The sequence below is a fragment of the Apostichopus japonicus genome, chromosome 5, assembly GCF_037975245.1.
Source record: "Apostichopus japonicus isolate 1M-3 chromosome 5, ASM3797524v1, whole genome shotgun sequence".
Lineage (NCBI taxonomy): Eukaryota > Metazoa > Echinodermata > Holothuroidea > Aspidochirotida > Stichopodidae > Apostichopus > Apostichopus japonicus.
Genome location: NC_092565.1, coordinates 16,163,030 through 16,184,097, shown reverse-complemented (window position 1 = coordinate 16,184,097; position 21,068 = coordinate 16,163,030). Strand labels below are relative to the sequence as shown.

Genomic DNA, 21,068 nt, shown 5'->3' with positions numbered 1-21,068 from the left:
AGGAGGTTTTGAGGAAAACCCTATAAGTTAATAAATAGTACCCCTCTTTTCCCATCCACCACTGCAAGCAAATTAAGTAACATAGATCTGTCCAGGTACTCTCACCAGGGAGTTGTTCCATACCAACTTCCTGCTCTCACCAACCAGGAAGCTGCTACCCTGTTAGAGTAGCAGCTCCCTGCACCAACCCACAACACAAAGGTTCTATCATTACTGCATGTGTTTTACCACAAGGGAATATGTTTACTTGAGGGAAACACACTGACCATCTCCCTCTTGTCATTGGTGTTTAAGATGGCACCACTGCATTTTGATTGGTTGCTTATGGAGATCATAAATAAGGAGACCAAAGGTCACTATTAAAATATCTACTCATGTGAATGACTGCAGTTTGAAAAGCAGCAGCTGGGCTGAGTACAAATTATATATATATACCCAGTGTATGAACATGTATGGTTATATCAGCCTATCAGGGAGTTGTTATGGAACTCCCTTGTTATATCATATATGGATATGGATGGTTCCATTTCTATTCACAGCAGATCAGAAGTAGTTCATTGTCCAGGTTGGCCTTTTTGAACAGCTTTCACTAACCTATGCATAATTGTACAGGGTCTAAATGGATTACCTGAGCCATTATCCCTAGCACTAAACAATGAAATATAGCCATCAGGGTTTTACAGTGGTGATAGCAACCTACTGAACAGTTCAATTGTTTCCATCATAAACAGGCCAAGTAAGTACTGTATATGTGGTAGTTACAAATGTGATACTTAACTGGGTTTTCAATTTGGTTCTTTAAAAATGTGAAGTTTTACAGCCTGAAAGTAGATACTTACACAACAGATTTGTGAACTAAATATTTGCAAATATGGCTTCCCTTAAGGTCATCAATTCTGCCTCCAAATTTTGACATGCAAAAATTTTTCAAAGTTTTGAAATACTAATCTTTTTCCAGGAGGTTCTTACTCTATATAACTTGCACTAGTACCCCTTCCCCTCTCCCACCCATCCCCTTAGAAATGAGGAGGGGAAAATTAGGCCATAAAAGATTCAAAATGTTCATAAAGGGAAATTTTCAAAAAATGAGTAAGTGACATTGAAAACCCTAACCCTTGGTATTTGTGAACATTGTGTAAGCCAATTATATGTGGTGCAATATTTTTGAGAGTCTGTAGCGTCTAGTCTTTTTGACATTTTTGAAAGGCTTTGATTTACACAATGATGGTGCAATAGCATAGTATTTTGCAATCTGAAATTTCCCCTTATCAACAATGTCGGTTTTGTGATGCAATCAGTTACGTAGCAAAAAATGTTTACTAGTAAAATGCAACCATGGAGGTGCCCTATAGTATATATTCCAGCTGTATTGTAAGTACAATGTTGGTGCAATATAGCACAAAATTTTGCAATCTGAAATTTCCCCTTATCTACAATGATGGTGCAAATAGCATAGTATTTTGCAATCTGAAATTTCCCCTTATCAACAATGTCGGTTTTGTGATGCAATCAGTTACGTAGCAAAAAATGTTTACTAGTACAATGCCCCATGGAGGTACCCTATAGTATTCCAGCTGTATTGTAAGTACAATATTTTTGAGAGTCTGTAGCGTCTAGTCTTTTTGACATTTTTGAAAGGCTTTGATTTACACAATGATGGTGCAATATAGCACAGAATTTTGCAATCTGAAATTTCCCCTTATCAACAATGTCGGTCTTGTGATGCAACAGTTACATAGCTAACAATGTTTACTAATACGATGCAACCATATGGAGGTACCCTGATGGGGAAGTACTTGCATGGTGCAACAATAACCTTGCAGATTATGCTACCTAGATATAATAACAAATGCTGGTGATGTGTGTGTGTATGTGGTGGGTTGTAAGCATGATAATTGAAGTACGATCAAGTCTCAATGTGTGCTTGTTGATGAATTTTGCAAAACAATCTTCTGGAGCAGATTCAGTATTTCTTATTCTAACTGCACTCTGACCAGAAGGGTTTACAGGTAATGGAGAAAAGCTGTCGCAATCGAAAAAAAGAAAAAAAATTTGTTGCCCTTCTGGTGCGAACGATTTACCGTTTGTGCTCATAACTTCTCTTGATTTCTTTTTCATGTGGGGTTGATAAAGGTTGCACACCCATAGCAGTGGTCTTACTGTCTAATTCTTCCCTGGCTATTTCAAAAAGATCCCCAGACTGAATCGTTTTGCCCCAAGTGACAATATGGGACTATGGGAGGTGGTGGAGCAGGAGCCATGACCCCCTGCCAAAATCCCCCCCCCCCTTTGTGTACACTACAACTGGACTAGAATAGAAAATCATTTATGGTTAAATTACTATGATGCTCAATATCTTCTCATTGTCTTTAGGAAACTGGAACCCCCCAGTGTCAAGACAGCTCCACCAGTCAAACTAGCTCATGGTCCTGAGGGCCGAAGAAACACAGAGGAAGCTACATGTACAAATCAGATGGACAACACCCAGAAGAATGCATGGGGACCGATCTTTCAGAACAGAGAACATTTTGTAGATCTTCATGTCTGTTGAAAGGTGGAAGTGTTCAAACTATTGTGTATATTGTACATTTACGTAAAGAGTAAAGAGATTATCTACATGAACTATGGATGACAAGTACAGACCTGCCAGCCCCTTAGAGATGTAAAAGGCATAAAGCAGCAGATTTTCGAAGGAAACCAGTAGATTGGAGCCTGAAACCTGTAGATGTTACAAAACAAAACAGACAAAAGCATCCTCAAACATTTCTGGAATTTCGACACTGCTTTTATGGTATTGAATATGGCTGCTGTTTCTTTAGTTGATCAACTCTCGCCACCAGAATTTGAGTACGGGTATAACAGGATGAGTACAATTATGTAAAAGCGGACTTCTCCTTGGTATGAGTCCTAGTATGAGTACAATACTCTAAGTACTTACTAATTCTTGCAGTTAGCATCTATACCAGATTCCAGAATATCCCAAACATGACTACAATGAGTACAAATCTATGAGAGTGAGTACAAGTACCGGTAACTATGCTAGAATACAATCACCAGTTTGGTCTTGCTAGAAGTCTGCCTCCCTCTCTCCTGCCTGTGCGACTACATGCATCTATGCTAGAATACGACACCAGTTTGGTCTTGCTAGAAATCTGCCTCCCTCTCTCCTGCCTGTGCGACTACATGCATCTGTGCTAGAATACAATCACCAGTTTGGTCTTGCTAGAAGTCTGCCTCCCTCTCTCCTGCCTGTGCGACTACATGCATCTATGCTAGAATACTATCACCAGTTTGGTCTTGCTAGAAGTCTGCCTCCCTCTCTCCTGCCTGTGCGACTACATGCATCTATGCTAGAATACTATCACCAGTTTGGTCTTGCTAGAAGTCTGCCTCCCTCTCTCCTGCCTGTGCGACTACATGCATCTATGCTAGAATACTATCACCAGTTTGGTCTTGCTAGAAGTCTGCCTCCCACTCTCCTGCCTGTGCGACTACATGCATCTATGCTAGAATACTATCACCAGTTTGGTCTTGCTAGAAGTCTGCCTCCCTCTCTCCTGCCTGTGCGACTACATGCATCTATGCTAGAATACTATCACCAGTTTGGTCTTGCTAGAAGTCTGCCTCCCACTCTCCTGCCTGTGCGACTACATGCATCTATGCTAGAATACTATCACCAGTTTGGTCTTGCTAGAAGTCTGCCTCCCACTCTCCTGCCTGTGCGACTACATGCATCTATGCTAGAATACTATCACCAGTTTGGTCTTGCTAGAAGTCTGCCTCCCACTCTCCTGCGGCTGTGTATGTGTGACTGTGATGAACCACCAGTCCTGTTGCCATGTCAATCTTGGTGCAGGTCAGGTTGAAACATTTCAATGCTAGGTATATTAATAGGCAACTTGTAAGTAACAACTTGTAAGTAACCAAATTCTGTATTTGACTCAAGACATTTATGCATTGACTTGAAAGTATTAGTAATGTGGTCTATATGCTTCAAAAGTGGCTTCACAAATGCTAAGTAGAATAACTGTTATCTGACATGAAATTTGATATATTCTGTGATAACAAAGTTCAAAGATTTCAAACTAACAATGTATAATGTGAACATGAAATTACCTTCAAGACATCATTAAGCAACTGGTTTGAACACTGGAGTTTAATTGTGTACTCTTTAAGTGGGTTGTAAGGACTTCATTCATTGGTGAAAGGGCTTAACATTTTGTCTTGACATTGTACCATTAGCTTATTTCAATATCTTGTTTCTAACCCAACTTTAAGAGCAGTTGTTTGAAGTTAAGTTTTACAGTTAAATCTTGGCCAGGCGATGCATTTTGGGTGTGGTTTCACTTAGTGGTCTAGAATATTCGCAGCAACTTTTTGAGTCATCAGTCATATTCTGCCTAAAAATGACGATAAGATTATATTTCAAAGTTGCTGCTGTGTTCTGCCATTTAATAGGATTAAGTTTGTATTATTTGTAAACATCAAGGTGGTGCCGTTTTAAGATGCTGGAATTTTAATTATAGAAATTTGAAGTACTATACAGTGGCTAAGGGTTAGGGTTTTGATGTCAAAAGCAATTTTAGACATCTATGCCATGGTTATTGCGTGTGACCCCTTGGCTTGTCAATTGAAACTCATCAAGCATAGCTTCGCTAAGTTGAAACTTAGTATGTAATTCCCCTTTGACACTTCCTGGATGTTTTTGTCCTTGAGGGAAGTGAAAGGTCATTTGAGGTCACCAGTGGCCAAAATATCAAAACTTTGTAAACAAGCATATTGCACATCTGTAGCAATGGTTAATGGCATTGTTGGGTGGCAGGTGCCCCTAACTGAGTAAATATGTGTCTATAATTCACATAGGAAGACTGTTCTTTCTGAATATTGAAACAATTTGGCATCAAATTTGTATATTTTACAATTTTTACTAGGCAATGAATTGGTAGATGCCCACAAGTGTGTGCTTACAAATGAGAGCTGGAATTCTCTGATCTTCTGGTTCTCACTTCATTCTTAGACAAATTTAACTCACTTGCTTCACTAACTCATTTCAATTAAACAGTTACATCATTGAGCAAATTATATAGCAAGGAATCACACAAATTTATTCTCTTAGTTTGTTTGGCTCAATTGGAACAGCCAGTGAAACTTATGCAAATAGCAATGTACATCTACCTATGTGTATGTCAACATCAGTCCAGATGCTGTTCCTCACGTACCATTTGCTCGATCCTAACAAATTTAATTGTTCCAGTAGTTACCACTGACTACACAAAAAATAGGTCAAGGGTCATTCAGCCTCCATTAGAGCATCTGAACAGGACTTTTTTGGAAATTCAGTCAACTTAAAAGATGGCCAACAATGCTGATAATGTTTAACAGTACAAATCATTAAAGCAACTATGATGAAACCAAAATGACAGTCTTAAAAATATTACTATTGGAAAGAAGAGTGCCACTAGGTGAAGAATTTTAATAGAGTATCTTTATGTATTTTTTTGTACAAATTTTATGATAAGTTAATACATTTTGGTATAATTTTACTGTTTTGTCTTTGATGTTTCTTCTTTTGATCAATATATTTTATATTGTATGTCTGAAGATTATAATTTCTGTTGATATAACAATATTTTAATTTATTCTGCTCAAGCTTTCTTGATCAGTTAACAGATCATCTTTCCTTCGTCCTCTCTTTCCTCTCCTCTCCCTCATCACAAATAAAGTGGAATACCTATTATAATACAATCTATTGTTGATTTAAAAGTATTCCTTCAGAACAGTCATTTTTACCACCTCTTGAGGTTATCTACACTTATTAGGGTCCAACTATGTATATTGGGTAGTCTTATACTTTCCTTTTCTTTTACTGCAACTTGCCAACATACAAATGAATCAACTGTCACTAGAGTAATTTTTACAATTCAATATTATTATGACTTGTTATTATTAACTTGAGCATCCTTCTAGACATCCATCCCTCGATGTAACTGTGTGTCTCCAACAAGGGTATCTTCGATCCAATATCTTTGAAATCTGATGATTTGAGTCAAAGATATAATTTCTAGTTAAATTTAAATACTGTTAGCTATGAAAGAGATCAGACAGTCAGTCATTCGGTAAGAGATGATATATTGCATAATGGTTACAGTAGCTGGCTGAATAATATGTTGCATTGGAGAAACTTTTGGATACCATCAAGCCATTGTTTATTGAGTACTAACCCCCCCCCCCTCCCCCAGTACTTATCCCACCTCCACTGCCACAACTGGAACACCGACTGGATGTAATTCTCTTTTAACATTAGACATAAGAGAGATTCTGGCAATTATTTTGTTCTGCAAGATTTTGAGAAAAAGTTTTGTCAGTAACATTAACTTGAACATACTCTTTAAATTTACTTGGTCCAGAAAAACTACTTCTTCTGCTCATGAAAAGCTTTTCTTACATTTGAGACGTTTACTTATCCATTCCAGCTGTAACAACTGAAATTTCTATTCATCAGAATTGCTACAAATTGCTATAAACAGTTCTTAAATAGAACAGAATTCCGGATGGTTCTGACCTTCCAATTCATTGCGAGATCATTAAGAGTACATTAATGTGGATAACTTGATGCCTCATTGAGGAAAAAGATATATTTTTAACCCCATCTTTTACCCTAATTTGACTGTCTAGCATATTTGAGGGAAGTACTGATGGGACAAACAAGGGGCAAACTTGCATATTATCAATTGTTGGTAGAGAAACTCCTATTGTACTGACACCAAACTGGTTTTCTCTTTCACATGAGGAACTTTTGGGGCCGGGGGGGGGGGGCGGGAATGGGATCTTGTTAGCAAAGCATTAGAGAGTGTTTCAGTATTGTAACTTGTAAACCCACATTTTAGCACATTGCTATTTTTGACAAGAACTTCCTGAATTTGTTGAAACTTTTGAGGTTATAATCCCCGATTATGGAGGATGATGAAGACAGACAGATGATGAAATGAGAAGCTGATGTGATACACATTTCTGAGATAGAAAAATAGATGAGTAACAACGATTAAATCCTTCGGTATCTTAATAAGACATCAAACAAATAAGTTTGATGATTGTCTTTGAAGTCACAGGAGATGAATAACACAAATAGAAAGTACTATTGAGTGTTGTAAACTTGTTTCACATTTGGTATATTCTTGATAGCCATCTGGAGAATCACACACAAGTTTTGCTAACACATGTGTTTAGTACTGTACAAAAATAAGTTTTGAAAAATATATTGATAAATATAATATTAGCACACTTTAATACACACGGTAGTAAGAAACTGTAATATTGTGACGAGCCCGCTTCCTCCGATAGTAAAACTATATCGGGACTCGCGATAGAAAGGTACTGGGATATCTTGATGCCGTATTTACGCTTCTTCAGGAGATGTCTCGAACGGAAGAAAACAATGACTTCACACAAAAAACAATTTGACGAGATAGGATTTGATTTGATGATTCGGTATAATTTCTTCTCTGTCGATTCTCTTTACAAATAAAACTAAATTACAATGATTTGACTTGACTTGACTTGACTCCGTCAATTAAACAATTAAAAGGAGTGATGAACTTTCGGCGGAGTGATAAATTTGCTGACCAAGTGATAAATTTGCTGACGGAGTGATAAATTTTCTGATCAAGTGATAAAACTTTCGGCCTCCTTTTCCTTTTAAACCGTACTTCCATAAAATCTCACTGCGCATAATCAGTAGGCAGCCAATAACCTGACCATCCTGTATTAACCTAACGATATAAAAATAATTGTGCTGGCACTGATCTGCCCTGATTGGTTGGGAGTTTGGAAGTCCATCCCCTTTCTATGGAAACTTCCATACCACGTGAGAGAACCTTCTCGAATGTTCCACAGACATAATGGAATCTATTTTGGGAAAAAGGCCCTGTACCAAGATTCAATAAGATAGTTAAAAACTTCTCGTGGGAAAACTGAATCCATGACCTAGATAAATACATAAGAGGCCCGTAAGGTGTCTCGATGGAGTTTTTCGGTAACATCAAAGAGATGGTATCACTATTTCATAACATCCCCCTCAATCTTTTAAAATTTTTGGATACTCCAAAATTTTAACATCATACTGCTTTAACTTATCATTACCTCAAGAAGGTAGAGTACTGTAAGCACATTCACTAATATTCATTGACTTCAATAAATGGTCTTCATATATCTCAAAGGTTAACATCTTGGTTACGAATATTAAAATGATCATATGGTATATACATTGACACTATCTCCATGAATTTTGTGTGTACCTCTTCAATATTGATGACATCATATAATGTAATCTAAAAAAAAATATCATTAAGGTATCTTAAAGTTACATGACACAGCAAAATATGCAGTATCTCTTACAAAATACATTTATGCATTTCATACATCAATAATACATTTATATCAAAAGTGAAATCATGCCGTGAATTGGGGAGAGATCAGAGAATACTAGACTTAGTTATCTTTTAACTGAACTGAACACCTCGGCGTTCCATAAAAAAATTCGTACACTAGAAAAAGAACCTTAAAATATTACAAACTCATTTACAAAAGCTCCTCTTTAATGAAGGCATACAGTAGTTTCAAAACTGTTTTGAAACCTTGTGAATCATATACATCCACTTCAAGAAAATCAAGAAAATGTGACTCGATAGCATGGTGACCCTAGGTATGCACTCCGAAATGATCTAGTAAAGTACCAAAGTACTAGATATTCGATACCATAAAAGAGACCCCATAGACTATGACATCAACAAATCTTTCTTCAAATTTACATAATACTTAACATCTTGTCTTTTCAACTTCTTGATGAAATTTACTTTTGCATGAATATTTGAGGAAAAGAAAATATATACATAATTTCCTCAAATTATCTATACTTTCATTTGCTTCGATAACTGTTGCTGCAAGCAAAAGTTACACATCACCAATGCTGTCTCTAAATAGCCTTCAATATAACATAAATAATGCAATGTAAATATCCCTAAAATATTTCTCAATATATGAAAACCCATGTTGCTAATATTCCGGATATGTTCTAATTGCCGGGTAAACGTTTGAACGAATTCATAAGGAGAAAATAAGGTATACTCATTATACATTTGTTATAAAAGATGAAACTAGGTCACTTGGTGGCGTTTTTAAACAATAAAGCTTATATTGTTACACCATACAGTACAATGACTTCCACTTAATAGGTATGCAGGTAAATGCCATGACGCATTCCATTCATACAATCGTGGGTAAAACACCTGTTCATCTGAACTTAAAGCAATATGCAGTTATACATATTAACCATATAATGTTTGCAACATCCTGCCTGGACTGCCTGTAATGTTCAATCCCTTTTCATGGAGAAAATTCATTATTTCCTCTGTGTTGGAATATTTCCCTACATTCCACCAAAAATCATGACTCTTAAAGCCTGTTGGAAAACATGGTGTCTGATAGGTGACCAGAACCTGTAATTCACCCAATTTGTATCGAGCACGTTGGACTTCCATGTCTCCTTGTGGAGCATTTGCAAAAACTTTCTTTTGCCTTAATATGCTATCTTTAACGGAAGGATATGGAATTGCTAATCCTTCATTATGTGCTCTATTCTCTAGAAAGGATGCAACATTCATTGGCTTAGTGGTCATAAGACACATGATGTGATCTGAAGTTACCCCTGGCAAAATGTTACCAAACTCATCATGAAACTCAATATGTGCATCTTGCATGACATTAACATTTTCTGCATTAGAAGTGTTACTACTCAAAACATTTCTCATTCGAGCAACCTTTTCACTTGATGAACCCTTTGTTTTCAAGACATTTCGCAATTTCTGAATGTTGGTGATATTCTTAGTTTCAGAGGATGCTCTTACAAAACATGGTTTAAGCCTGTTATAATTGAATACATCACTAAGAATTTCTCCTTTGAGAGTGGCCAACAAATAATGAGTCCTATCTAAAACTTGATGGATCACTAATGGTCCACACCATTCTGCAGCAATTTTGCGAGAGTTCGCAGTCAAGGAAGAAGACGTTGGCTTATATAGATACACCAATTGACCCGTTGAATAAATTGCACCTTTGTCCAGTTTTGCACCTATCTTAACATTTTGAGCATCTTGTTGCTTCTTTTGTAAGACCAACATTACCCTAGACAAATGATCAAATCGTTTCTTTAACAATGCAGCATATTCTCCATGAGATTGTGATAATCCTGCCATTGGATTGAACGATAAATTTGTAAGATTTGGTGGCTTACGTCCAAATGCAAGTTCAAATGGGCTATAGCTACCCAACTGAGGAGAGGAAAATGTGTTATATGCATATGCTGATGTTGGGACAAATCGTACCCAATCCGTACCAAACTGATTTAAGTTCACTTTGAGGAAATTTGAAAGAGTCTGAATGTGTCTTTCAACCTGTAAGCTTCCATGATTGTTTACACTGATGAACTTTTGTTCAATGCCTAAAGCTTTACTTAAGAGCTCCACTAATTTTCCTGTAAGAGAAGCTGCCGCATCACTTATGATACAAGACGGTGGACCAAAGGTTGTGACTACCCTCTGCAATAATGCTTCACATATTGTTTCAGCATCAAGAGTCTTAAGAGAAACACATACAACAAATCTAGTGATCTCATCACAAACAACCATCAAATGTTTAAATCCTGTAGCCGTTGTGGGCATAGTCTTGAAATCCAGACTAAGTCTGTCAAAAGGACGATAAGAATCAGGAATGCGAGCATGATATTGTCTCAATTTATCCGGTTTCTTACGGAATTCTTGACAACGGAGACATGCCTGAATATAATTACTGATGCGTTGAAACATATTGCGCAGATAGAAATGCTGTCTAATGGTCAAATATGTACGCATTACACCCTGATGATTACTTAACAAATCATCGTGATATCGAGATATTATTTGTTCTACCATAGTCTCAGGTACGACTAACTGAAGAGTCATCTTAGCATCATTAGTCTCATGCAAAAATATCCTGAATAACAAACTATTACATAACAAATAATCCTCTGCTTGAGAACGAACAGTTCTAGCATGCTTAACATTACTTGGAATAATGTCATGTGCAAGAAAATCATAAATTGGTTTGTAGTAAGGACAAGTTTGTTGTTGAATTTGCAACTCTTTTACATCAAATGGCAGATCATAGTTTTTGATCAGCTTTCCTTGAATTGCCTTCATGACTTTATTCAATTCCTTTTGTTTTGGAATGTGCCCTGTAACCAAATGATCAATGTTTGTTATGACTGGCTTTGGCTGAACAAATAATTCTGGTGGTGGTTCTCTGACTACCTCTTGCACTCTATGTCTATTCTGATCCACTAATCTTGGCTCTGAAGGTTGAGAAACACTTGTAAAATTTGGCACAACTAATATGTCAGGACTACATGTATGTCTATTTTCACTCGGCATAGAAATAGGCCTTTGAATATATGTTTCTCTCTTATCAGTAGAAATTACTGGTGTAGTCGTCTTTTGTGACTCAGGTTGTGGTCTCTGTGTAACATGCTCATTAGAATGTGTTGCCTTAGGAACGGATGTCCTATTTACTCTATTTGTTGATTCTTTGGCTGGGGAATCCTGCTTAGACTCCTTGGTGACTTTATTCGGAAATAAATCTGGAACTTTGACTCCCATTGACCTTGCCTTTGACCTTGTCATGATTGGATTAAATGTCTCCTTAGGTGGAGTTGAAAAATCCTCATAAGAACTGACCTCGTGAGCAACCTGATCTATTTCAGAGTGGAATTCCTGTGGTGCTCTTGACAAATAATCTGCCAAAACCAATTCTGAGCCTTTCTTATAACCAACCTGAAATGTATATTCTGACAATTTGAACAGAAGCTTACGTAAGCGTGAAGTTGCTGGTTCTTGTTTTGATTTAAACAATTCAACAATGGCTGAGTGATCAACATATGCCTCAAATTCTACATTTTGCAATAAATGTTTGAATGCTGTCACATTAATAAATAGACCCATCATTTCTAATTCAGTTACACTATACCTCTGACATGCTGGTGGTAATATCTTAGAGTAATATGCAATAATATTCTCTTTGCCATTAACTCTTTGTGTCAGGTACGATCCTGTTGCTACTCGTGATGTGTCGCTATATAATACAAAACGACCATATTTCTGTGGCATATGCAATATAGGTGGATTACACAACAACTCTTTAATACTTAGAAATGCACACTGATGTTCCTCTGTCCATTTAAATACCTTTCTCTTACGACTCAAATGATGTAATGGTCTCAATAGTGCTTGAATATTTGGAAAAAATGAAGCCACATAATTAACTGCACCTACAAATCGTCTTACTGACTTAACATTGTGTGGTTTCGGTGTGTTCCTAATTGCTGCACATCTGTCATGCAAAGGTTGGATACAAGCCTCACCTTCTGGGGTTATTGAGAGCAAATGTCCCATATATCGGACTGAATTTTGAAAAATGCTACACTTTTTCGGAGAGATTTTCAATCCGTTGTCCATTAAAACCTTAAAAATTGCCTGTAGGTGTTGTTTGTGAGATCGTTTGTCTGCACTGTACACAATAATATCGTCATGATGAGCAATACAGAACTTATTTGAATTTGGGATCGTTGCCAAAATATCATTAATTTGCGACTGAAAGATCGCTGGAGATAAATTCAATCCCTGTGGTAAGCGTTTATAATAATAATGCTTTCCTCCATGAAATGAAGCAATACCTGTATATTGTTGTGCATGAACACTAAGTGGCAGACAGAAGAATGCAGACTTTAAATCAAGAACACCCAAAATTTTGGCTCCAGAGTACCCTATGGTACGGATAGTCTCATTCAGTAATGGAAATGGGTGATTGAGACGTTTTATCCTACTGTTCAAGTAGCGAAAATCTGTGACAACCCTTTTGTCTTTTGTTCCCTTCTTTGGAATGAGGAAAACCGGTGAGGTATAAGACTGATGTCCTACTGCTAAGATGCCTAATCGCACTAATTTGTCAAGCTCACTGGCGACAATGACTTTGTCCTCATCTGAAAGTCTATAGGGACGTATGTAAAATGGCTCATCATTAGTAAGCGTAATATCAGCCTCATAAATTGGACAGTGAGATAATTCACCATAAAGAGAAAATGCATCTCTATGTGAGTCTAGAAATTCATAAATGCTTTCTGTTTCTGAAGCATTTAGAATACTTTGTTCCAAATTAATGTTATCTCTCATGATTTCCTGTTCGGATTTGGAAACCAGGGGATCATCGTCTGTCAAATGTGGATAACGATGTAAATTATATCGTGTAATTTCATCACGATTCTCTTTAGAGTTTGAATTGGTTCGAAAAAGAGACGGTTTTTCGATGTCTCTCATGACATTTAGAAAATCTAGAGAATCAGTAGGTATGTCTTCTGTGACCGTAATGATATCTGCTAAATCTAAATGAGCCACTGTGCGAGAAGGATGCAGACAAAATTTCTGATTACCCATGTTCCTTAGTAGAATCTTTGTTCTACCTTTATGCATTTTCACTAACATTCGTGAAGGACACATACGAGATATCAGAGGAAACGGTTTAATAACCACATCTGCATTTCGTGCATATAATGGAAGACGTCCCTGTACAGTAATGTATCTTTGCTGACCTGGGTAAATAACAAATCTCTGCACTGGCCTAAGGAAGACTTTGGCTTGTTTAATTCTAAAACAGTTTGTGGTAAAGTCCAAAGATCCATTCAAATCCTTCAGAGTTTGACTACCTAATATTAAGTCAATACCTGTCAGGTTTGCAGCAATTAAAGCAGAAAGCTGAAATTCATGACCTTGAATTTTGACCTGAAATGTTATCGTGCTATACGCATGAATAAACTGACCATTACCCAACTTTAGGTTTACTACATCAACTGGGACTGGTTGTATAGAGGATAAATACTTTGAATTTTGCACTGTAGAAGAAGAAATGATAGAGCGTGTCGCTCCACTATCAAACAACAATGAAATTCCTTTACCATCATGTAAAGTACCTCTTACAAAATTACGTGTGTCCAGTTGAATATCCACATTACGGTCGTTCCCTGTATATCTAGAACTAGGAATATTACTATTCTTCCAAATATTATTTGCTTTACGTTTCGATCTTCCCTTACTTGGTACTTTGTCTGGAGTCACTGTATGATGAGTGCTATCATAAGTGCTCCCTAATGAAAATTCTGTGTTGGTACTCTGTTTACCTTAGCCTCCATTTGATGGCTTAGGCGAATTTGACAATATCGTGCAAAATGACCTCGATTTTGACAGTAGTAACATGTAATTGAAGGATTAAAATATGGTAACCTTCTCCTGTTATTATTCTGACCTGTCCTAGGACCACGAGAATCACGAGAACTATATCTTTGCCTCATATCTTTAGGATTGTCTTGTGATTCTGACCTACGTGACTGATCAAACTTGGTCTCTAATTCCTGTTCACTGACGGACATTATGCCGCATACAATTAGGCTAGTTACGAGTATACAACATGAGCCTTTACTTAATTGAACACACTATCGACCGCAATTAAATACAAATAACAAACATGCAATACATGGACACGATTTAAAATAACTTATCGGTACACTCTGATCTCAAATCGGGGTTGGGATACAAATTGGCATGATTTCACTCACCCTTAAGTTTAACTAAGAACTGGTAGTGGAACTGCAAACGATGATTGAAGTCCCTCGGTTAGCAGTAGTAGTAGCGGCAGGTAGTAGCAGGTAGGCCTACATCTCGTAGTAACTGCAGATTCGTTCGCCGTTAACATCGGGTCGAGTCTAGGCTTAGATCGCGAAAATGTTCAGTTCTGATGTTTAGAGCTGTAGTATTCTACGTACTAGTTGCGCGAATGTTCAAACGCGAACTGCATGCTGGGTTGATTAACGTTAGTGTACAGATCAGTGGTTCCGGCATCCGGTGTACAGGCTTAGGCTAGTATAGGCCGTCTTCCCTCGTAGAGTGTTTCCGTTAGGCTAGGTCGTGAACATACGTTGTGTTCCTCGTTAGGTCTTCGGGCCAAAAAAAAATCACCTGTTCGTTATTGAACGTAACGAACGAAATTTGTGAAACGTTCCGTTACCGTTTTGTTCCTGAAGAAAATGACCGATCTCCACCATGTAATATTGTGACGAGCCCGCTTCCTCCGATAGTAAAACTATATCGGGACTCGCGATAGAAAGGTACTGGGATATCTTGATGCCGTATTTACGCTTCTTCAGGAGATGTCTCGAACGGAAGAAAACAATGACTTCACACAAAAAACAATTTGACGAGATAGGATTTGATTTGATGATTCGGTATAATTTCTTCTCTGTCGATTCTCTTTACAAATAAAACTAAATTACAATGATTTGACTTGACTTGACTTGACTCCGTCAATTAAACAATTAAAAGGAGTGATGAACTTTCGGCGGAGTGATAAATTTGCTGACCAAGTGATAAATTTGCTGACGGAGTGATAAATTTTCTGATCAAGTGATAAAACTTTCGGCCTCCTTTTCCTTTTAAACCGTACTTCCATAAAATCTCACTGCGCATAATCAGTAGGCAGCCAATAACCTGACCATCCTGTATTAACCTAACGATATAAAAATAATTGTGCTGGCACTGATCTGCCCTGATTGGTTGGGAGTTTGGAAGTCCATCCCCTTTCTATGGAAACTTCCATACCACGTGAGAGAACCTTCTCGAATGTTCCACAGACATAATGGAATCTATTTTGGGAAAAAGGCCCTGTACCAAGATTCAATAAGATAGTTAAAAACTTCTCGTGGGAAAACTGAATCCATGACCTAGATAAATACATAAGAGGCCCGTAAGGTGTCTCGATGGAGTTTTTCGGTAACATCAAAGAGATGGTATCACTATTTCATAACAAAACAGCACTCTGAATTAGTCATTAAATTATTGCATACTGATATGTCGCTACAGCCATTCATAAATACAATTTGTAATATTATTATAATGCACTCAGGCCTTGAAATTTGAGCTATTTACTGGCCAAATACCAGTTAATTTTGCAATTTGGCAGGAGGAAAAAAAAAACTGGCATATTTCTGTCGGTAGACCTTCATAACATATAAACACATAATGAATCAGTTAATAATTGTCAGTAAGAGAATTCCTCATGATATCCATACCTATTATACTGTGAGCTCTGTATTACTGCTTACTACCAGCAAATATGTTTGGACTGCTTTCTGAAGCCTGTGCAATAACTAACATCTTTAGTAATTCAAGAAAATACCAGGAAAAAATGAGAACTTGATTTCAGCCAGTAGATCATTCAAGCATATTAAGCAATTTGTAGAGAGAGGCTAAAATTGATAAATGCTAGGCCCGGGTGGTCATTTTACATTGATTGTGCCTGTGCAAATCTACATTGATCTTTTCCTTGAAAGGCACTGTCCATCACTAGTCCTGTATTCAATTTCCATTAAACCCATGTAAGTGGGTATATAAAGGTTTTTCTGAGAAACTTCTGACATATCACAATAGAAAACTTCTCTAAAATCATATTGTCTTTTGTTTGTTTTCTTGTTCTTATGCCAATTGTCCACCTGATTTCACTGAAATCATTTCACATCCAGCTGATGCTATAAATAGAAGTTGCTGCTGTTAGGAGTCTGTCTTTGAATTCGACTTGATCGTAGTGGTTTATAGGAACACCATCAAATCCATGGAGAATTCCCCACCATCCTCCGGCAATAGATGCGCTAGCTCTGCAATCTCCTCCATGCTGCATGGCATAGGTACAAAGATCTTTCCATGAGGAACTATAGAGCAACGCATCATATCTGTGGGAAAATAAAACACATCTACATAATTTACAACATGTTTTGTTTACAGAACTTTCTAATTTCAAGGTTACAAAGCAAACTAATTATTATAATCCTGTGTCTTGTGCTTAGTAGGATTTCTTGGTTTAAGACATAAAACTATTCTTTAAAATGGATCATATCTCTACATGATTTCCATGGTATTTCTGTTACTTTCTAAAAAGCCACTTACTAGACTCACATGAAATGTTGTTTCAATAAGTGATGTAGAGAATAAAAAGCCCAGTGGCGGAGCGTCCATACAGTCAGGGGGGGCGGATGCCCCCCTGACGGACTCAAATGGACTGCTGGCGCCCTTTTCAGCTTTTTACCACTTTTTACTTATTCGGATTATTGACATTTTTACTGTGCTCTCATCTACCTATTGACATTTGTCACATTTTTTTGGTGTAATTTTCTGACAAAATGCTCTAAGGGCTATTTATTCTTTGTTTATCTGCAAATTAGCAAGGCCCGGAAAGAGTCATTTCCGGGGATCTAGTGAGTATCTTTACTCAAAAAAAAATCTGTACGCTCCGCGCCAACCTGTGGTGGCGCTCTGTTTGATAGGTTTGAAAGCGCCCTTACAGTACAGACCATTCTTGCCCCCTCTCACCATGCAATACCCCTAGCTCCGCCACTGAAAAAGCCTACAGTACTCTGTTCAACTTCAGGTGAATATATATGTTAAACACTTACGCAATGAGAGGTGCATCGTGACTGCAACTTCCATGTACTGTACGGGGTAATGCAAATCGTCTATAAAATCGTTCTCTCTCTTCTCTGAACTTAAATTTCTTGGGAAACTTTGGTCGATTCTCTCCATTTATAATACCTCTCAGGCTAAGATACTCCTTCCACCTGTCTTCAAAGTGCTGCCATTCTTGACCATTTTCAGATGTATTTCTTCCATCATTTATAATGTGCTGAAAAGCTAAACGCAAGGCTGCTAGAAGACCTGCTCCCCACTCACGAGGCTCTCGACCCTGGATTGCAAATGATGCAAATAATGCAGTAGTAAGGGCACCGAGATAAGACACAGGTTGGTGATGAAACATACGAGTACTCTCAATGACAGTAGCAATTAATTCATCGACATGGTTTGGCTTGTGAAACCTCAGCCCTATCACCAATGCTCTGACCGCTGAACAGCTATCAGTTGCACGTTCGTTAAATGGTGCAAATAATGTCATGTGATTAGATGGTTGTAGTTGAGAAATTCTTTGTAAAACAATATTGCTTATATCACGGCCTTTCATGTCACTTGCCATGCATTCCGAGCAGTTCATTGCAAACTCATGTAAATAGTTGTGGCCACATTTTCCTTTTGCCAATGCTTCAGCGCTGGCTAAATGAAGAACTATGTTTTCTTCAACTGGTGATGACAAACCAACATGTTGCTCCTGTATGTCAATACTCATCTTCCAAAAATACTTCCCAAGGCAATTTCCAGCGGCACTTAACACCATGGATGCTTGGAAGGACTCTAGTGACATTTCTTTCGACTTTTCTTATGCTGGTTGAAAATACAAGACCTGCTGGTTCAACCAGGAAGTTACCCTACACGAAAATAATGTTCGGGTACTACGTCGCAGCATTCTCGTTGCTGAGATACTCTGCAGACGACCTTTGACTTTAACTCGGACACGTTTACCTTTCATGTTCAGCCGTTCTGACTATTTCCGGTGAAAGCATAGCAATACTGTGAGATACGCGAGCACTTGTGATATCAAATACTTATCTTCCCATAATTCTGAGTTCTTATGTTTTACCACAGGATGGACTGAACACGTAAACGAGTGCAGAAAATGAATATTTCTCCTAGGACTTTTACCGGTCCGCTGCATTCTCAAAACAAAGGAGCGTGTGACTGGTAAAAAATTCTTTTTCAATTAACATTAGGCGTAAGTTTTTACGTTAGGCAAAGTTAGGATACGCGTGCCTAATACTAGAAATAGTACCTAGCTTATAATGTTATATGTCTATTGCATAGGTCTCCGCTAGGAGGTTCGACAACTTCGCTATCACCCTAAGCATTAATCTGTTGACTATAATATTTTTTCTGACCTGGCTGGTTACAATTATAGAAAAGCACGGCATTCAATAGGTCTCCTTATTACATGGAGTTGCAGTCAAGTTGTTTGACTTCTCCACTATGGCACAAGTAAGACAGCTAGTTTGGGCTTCTATTTATTAGGTTAATGACTCATTGACGAGTCGGACTTCATTGAAAAAAGCCTTTCTCAAAAATGAAAATTTCCCCACGGAACTCCAACCCCATGAAAATAAAAGCCAGTTAGGAAGATGTGTCATCCTGTAAAGCTTTCTGAAGTAATAAATGCCTTAAATCTAATAATTTTTGCCCCTGCCATCGATTCCAACTCCAGCAAAAAACCTGTTAGTTACTTGTTAGTGTTACTGCCGAGGAAGATGTGTTGTTCTTAGAAGCATTTATGAAGACTTGAAGTTATTTATCTAATAATAATTTTCACACCGCTTCTCCAGCACCACCCAAAAAATATAATAATAATGATTTCCTCAAAGCAGACTACTCAGTTTTTTTTCTCAAATTTGGCTTCCAGTCCCATATAGCCAAACCAGAGCTGTTATTTTAATAGAGGACATGTGCTGAGCTCTCACCGAAATTAAACTTTTCTTGATTATTGTGTTTCTCATCATATTCCAGGGGCTGTCAGTCACTCTTTGCATATGGATGTCACACAGCTGTGGTAGTCGTTGATACCAAAACAATCCAGGTAATCCTCACAGGTGACATTTCACCAGTGGTACAAAAACAAAAAAAGTCTGAAAACATTGTATGCATAACGACTCTAAAATTGAAGCTTGTTTGAACCTCATACATTTTTTTTAAATGTAGATTCCACATTGTAAGTATCAGAAAAGTATATGCCTGGTACATTTCTAAACTCAAATTCTATCATTGGTTCTGTGTGACAATCATGTTTGTCAGCTGATCCACTCATTGCAACAAATTTAGATACTTGCTAAGAAGTATAAGTGCCTGAAATATCTGTTAGCTTCAAGTTAGTCAATTGTTATGTTTTTGATCAAAGGAAAATTTGAATGCAGGAAAGAAAGCCTTCAGATGAAATTACAAGATTTGTATAAAATTTATATATAACAGATTTGTAAGAAGATCCAACAAGTGTACAAACTACCAATTTAAAGGGTTTCTTGTCATTTAGGGCACAATATATTTTTGCATATTGTAGGATTATACCTTACACATAAGAAATGTAAAAAGAACTTTTGCTTAAAAGTGGTATTGTATTAAAGTTTTGAATACAAGTGTAAGGCTTATTTTTGGGTAGTTCGGGAACGGTAAACCCGGCCTTACACTGATACCGTAGATCCGAGCGTGAAACGTGAAATAATCAGGAAAAGCGGGTACTGGATAATATATGTCTTCTTTTATTGATTCAGGATAAAACTATAACTTTGGAACTTGAGATAATTAAAATGTAAAGAGCCCGAAGTCTACAGACGTAAATATAAATTACGGAGCCTACTGTTCTACGTCTGTAGACTTCGGGAGATAAACTTCAACTCCTCGATAAATCTTTAAGAAACCCTTAAACCCCTGATTCCAAAATAACAAATTAAGACGCGTTGCACAGGGCACACGCTCTGCCCTTGAACCCGATTGGTGTAAACTTTTAACTCACCCCTTACCAAACTCTTGATTGGTTGAGTGCCAACCTGATATGCAGATGAGCATATGCAAATGGGCACTCAACCAATTTGAACCAGTTTGGCTGTCTTCCAACCCCGAATCATTTAAAACAAAAGATACGCTTCTAATAGTGCGTGATTTATATCCCGCCACACCACAGCGCAAACCACCAATGCGCGAGCCATGGGTGACGTCATAATGACAATAACTAGAATACGCTTCACAATGACAATAACTAGAATACGCTTCACACAGGATTTACCCATAATAGGAAATGTCCTCATTTCCAAATTAAAACTCAAACAAGTAAGCAATATGTTAACACCAACTAGAATTCAAAACAAATATATTTAATAAGAAATAGAAAAACCAACACCTAGGTCTTTTCTTTTGAAATTAAAAGAGTGAAAAAAAAATATATATAAATATACGAAGACCAATATTTGGGTCCTTCCTTTAGAAGTTCTAAGAGTATAAGGGGGATATTCTATAACC

At 37.4% G+C, this 21,068-nt stretch overlaps 2 protein-coding genes across 4 annotated transcripts in view; one reads left to right on the top strand and one right to left on the bottom strand.

Annotated features, from left to right (window-relative positions):
* Nucleotides 1–16,339: 16,339 nt before the first annotated feature.
* Nucleotides 16,340–18,517, bottom strand: LOC139967857 (ADP-ribosylhydrolase ARH1-like). Its single transcript, XM_071972006.1, has 2 exons — nt 17,579–18,517; nt 16,340–16,858 (listed from the first exon to the last, which is right to left on the bottom strand). The coding sequence occupies exons 1-2, from the start codon at nt 18,373–18,375 to the stop codon at nt 16,642–16,644; spliced, it is 1,014 nt and encodes a 337-aa protein (XP_071828107.1). The 5' UTR covers nt 18,376–18,517; the 3' UTR covers nt 16,340–16,641.
* A 22-nt stretch (nt 18,518–18,539) lies between these two features.
* The window catches only part of LOC139967850 (WD repeat-containing protein 11-like), a 60,809-nt gene continuing 58,280 nt past the window's right edge, over nt 18,540–21,068 (top strand). For all 3 annotated transcript variants that reach the window (XR_011793163.1, XR_011793162.1, XM_071971988.1), the window contains exons 1-2: nt 18,540–18,752; nt 19,566–19,635. Coding sequence is in view for 1 of the 3 variants with exons in the window: in XM_071971988.1 (XP_071828089.1) it covers nt 18,688–18,752; nt 19,566–19,635 (135 nt within the window). In the remaining 2 variants the exon portion in view is untranslated. The remainder of the gene's footprint in view (nt 18,753–19,565; nt 19,636–21,068) is intronic.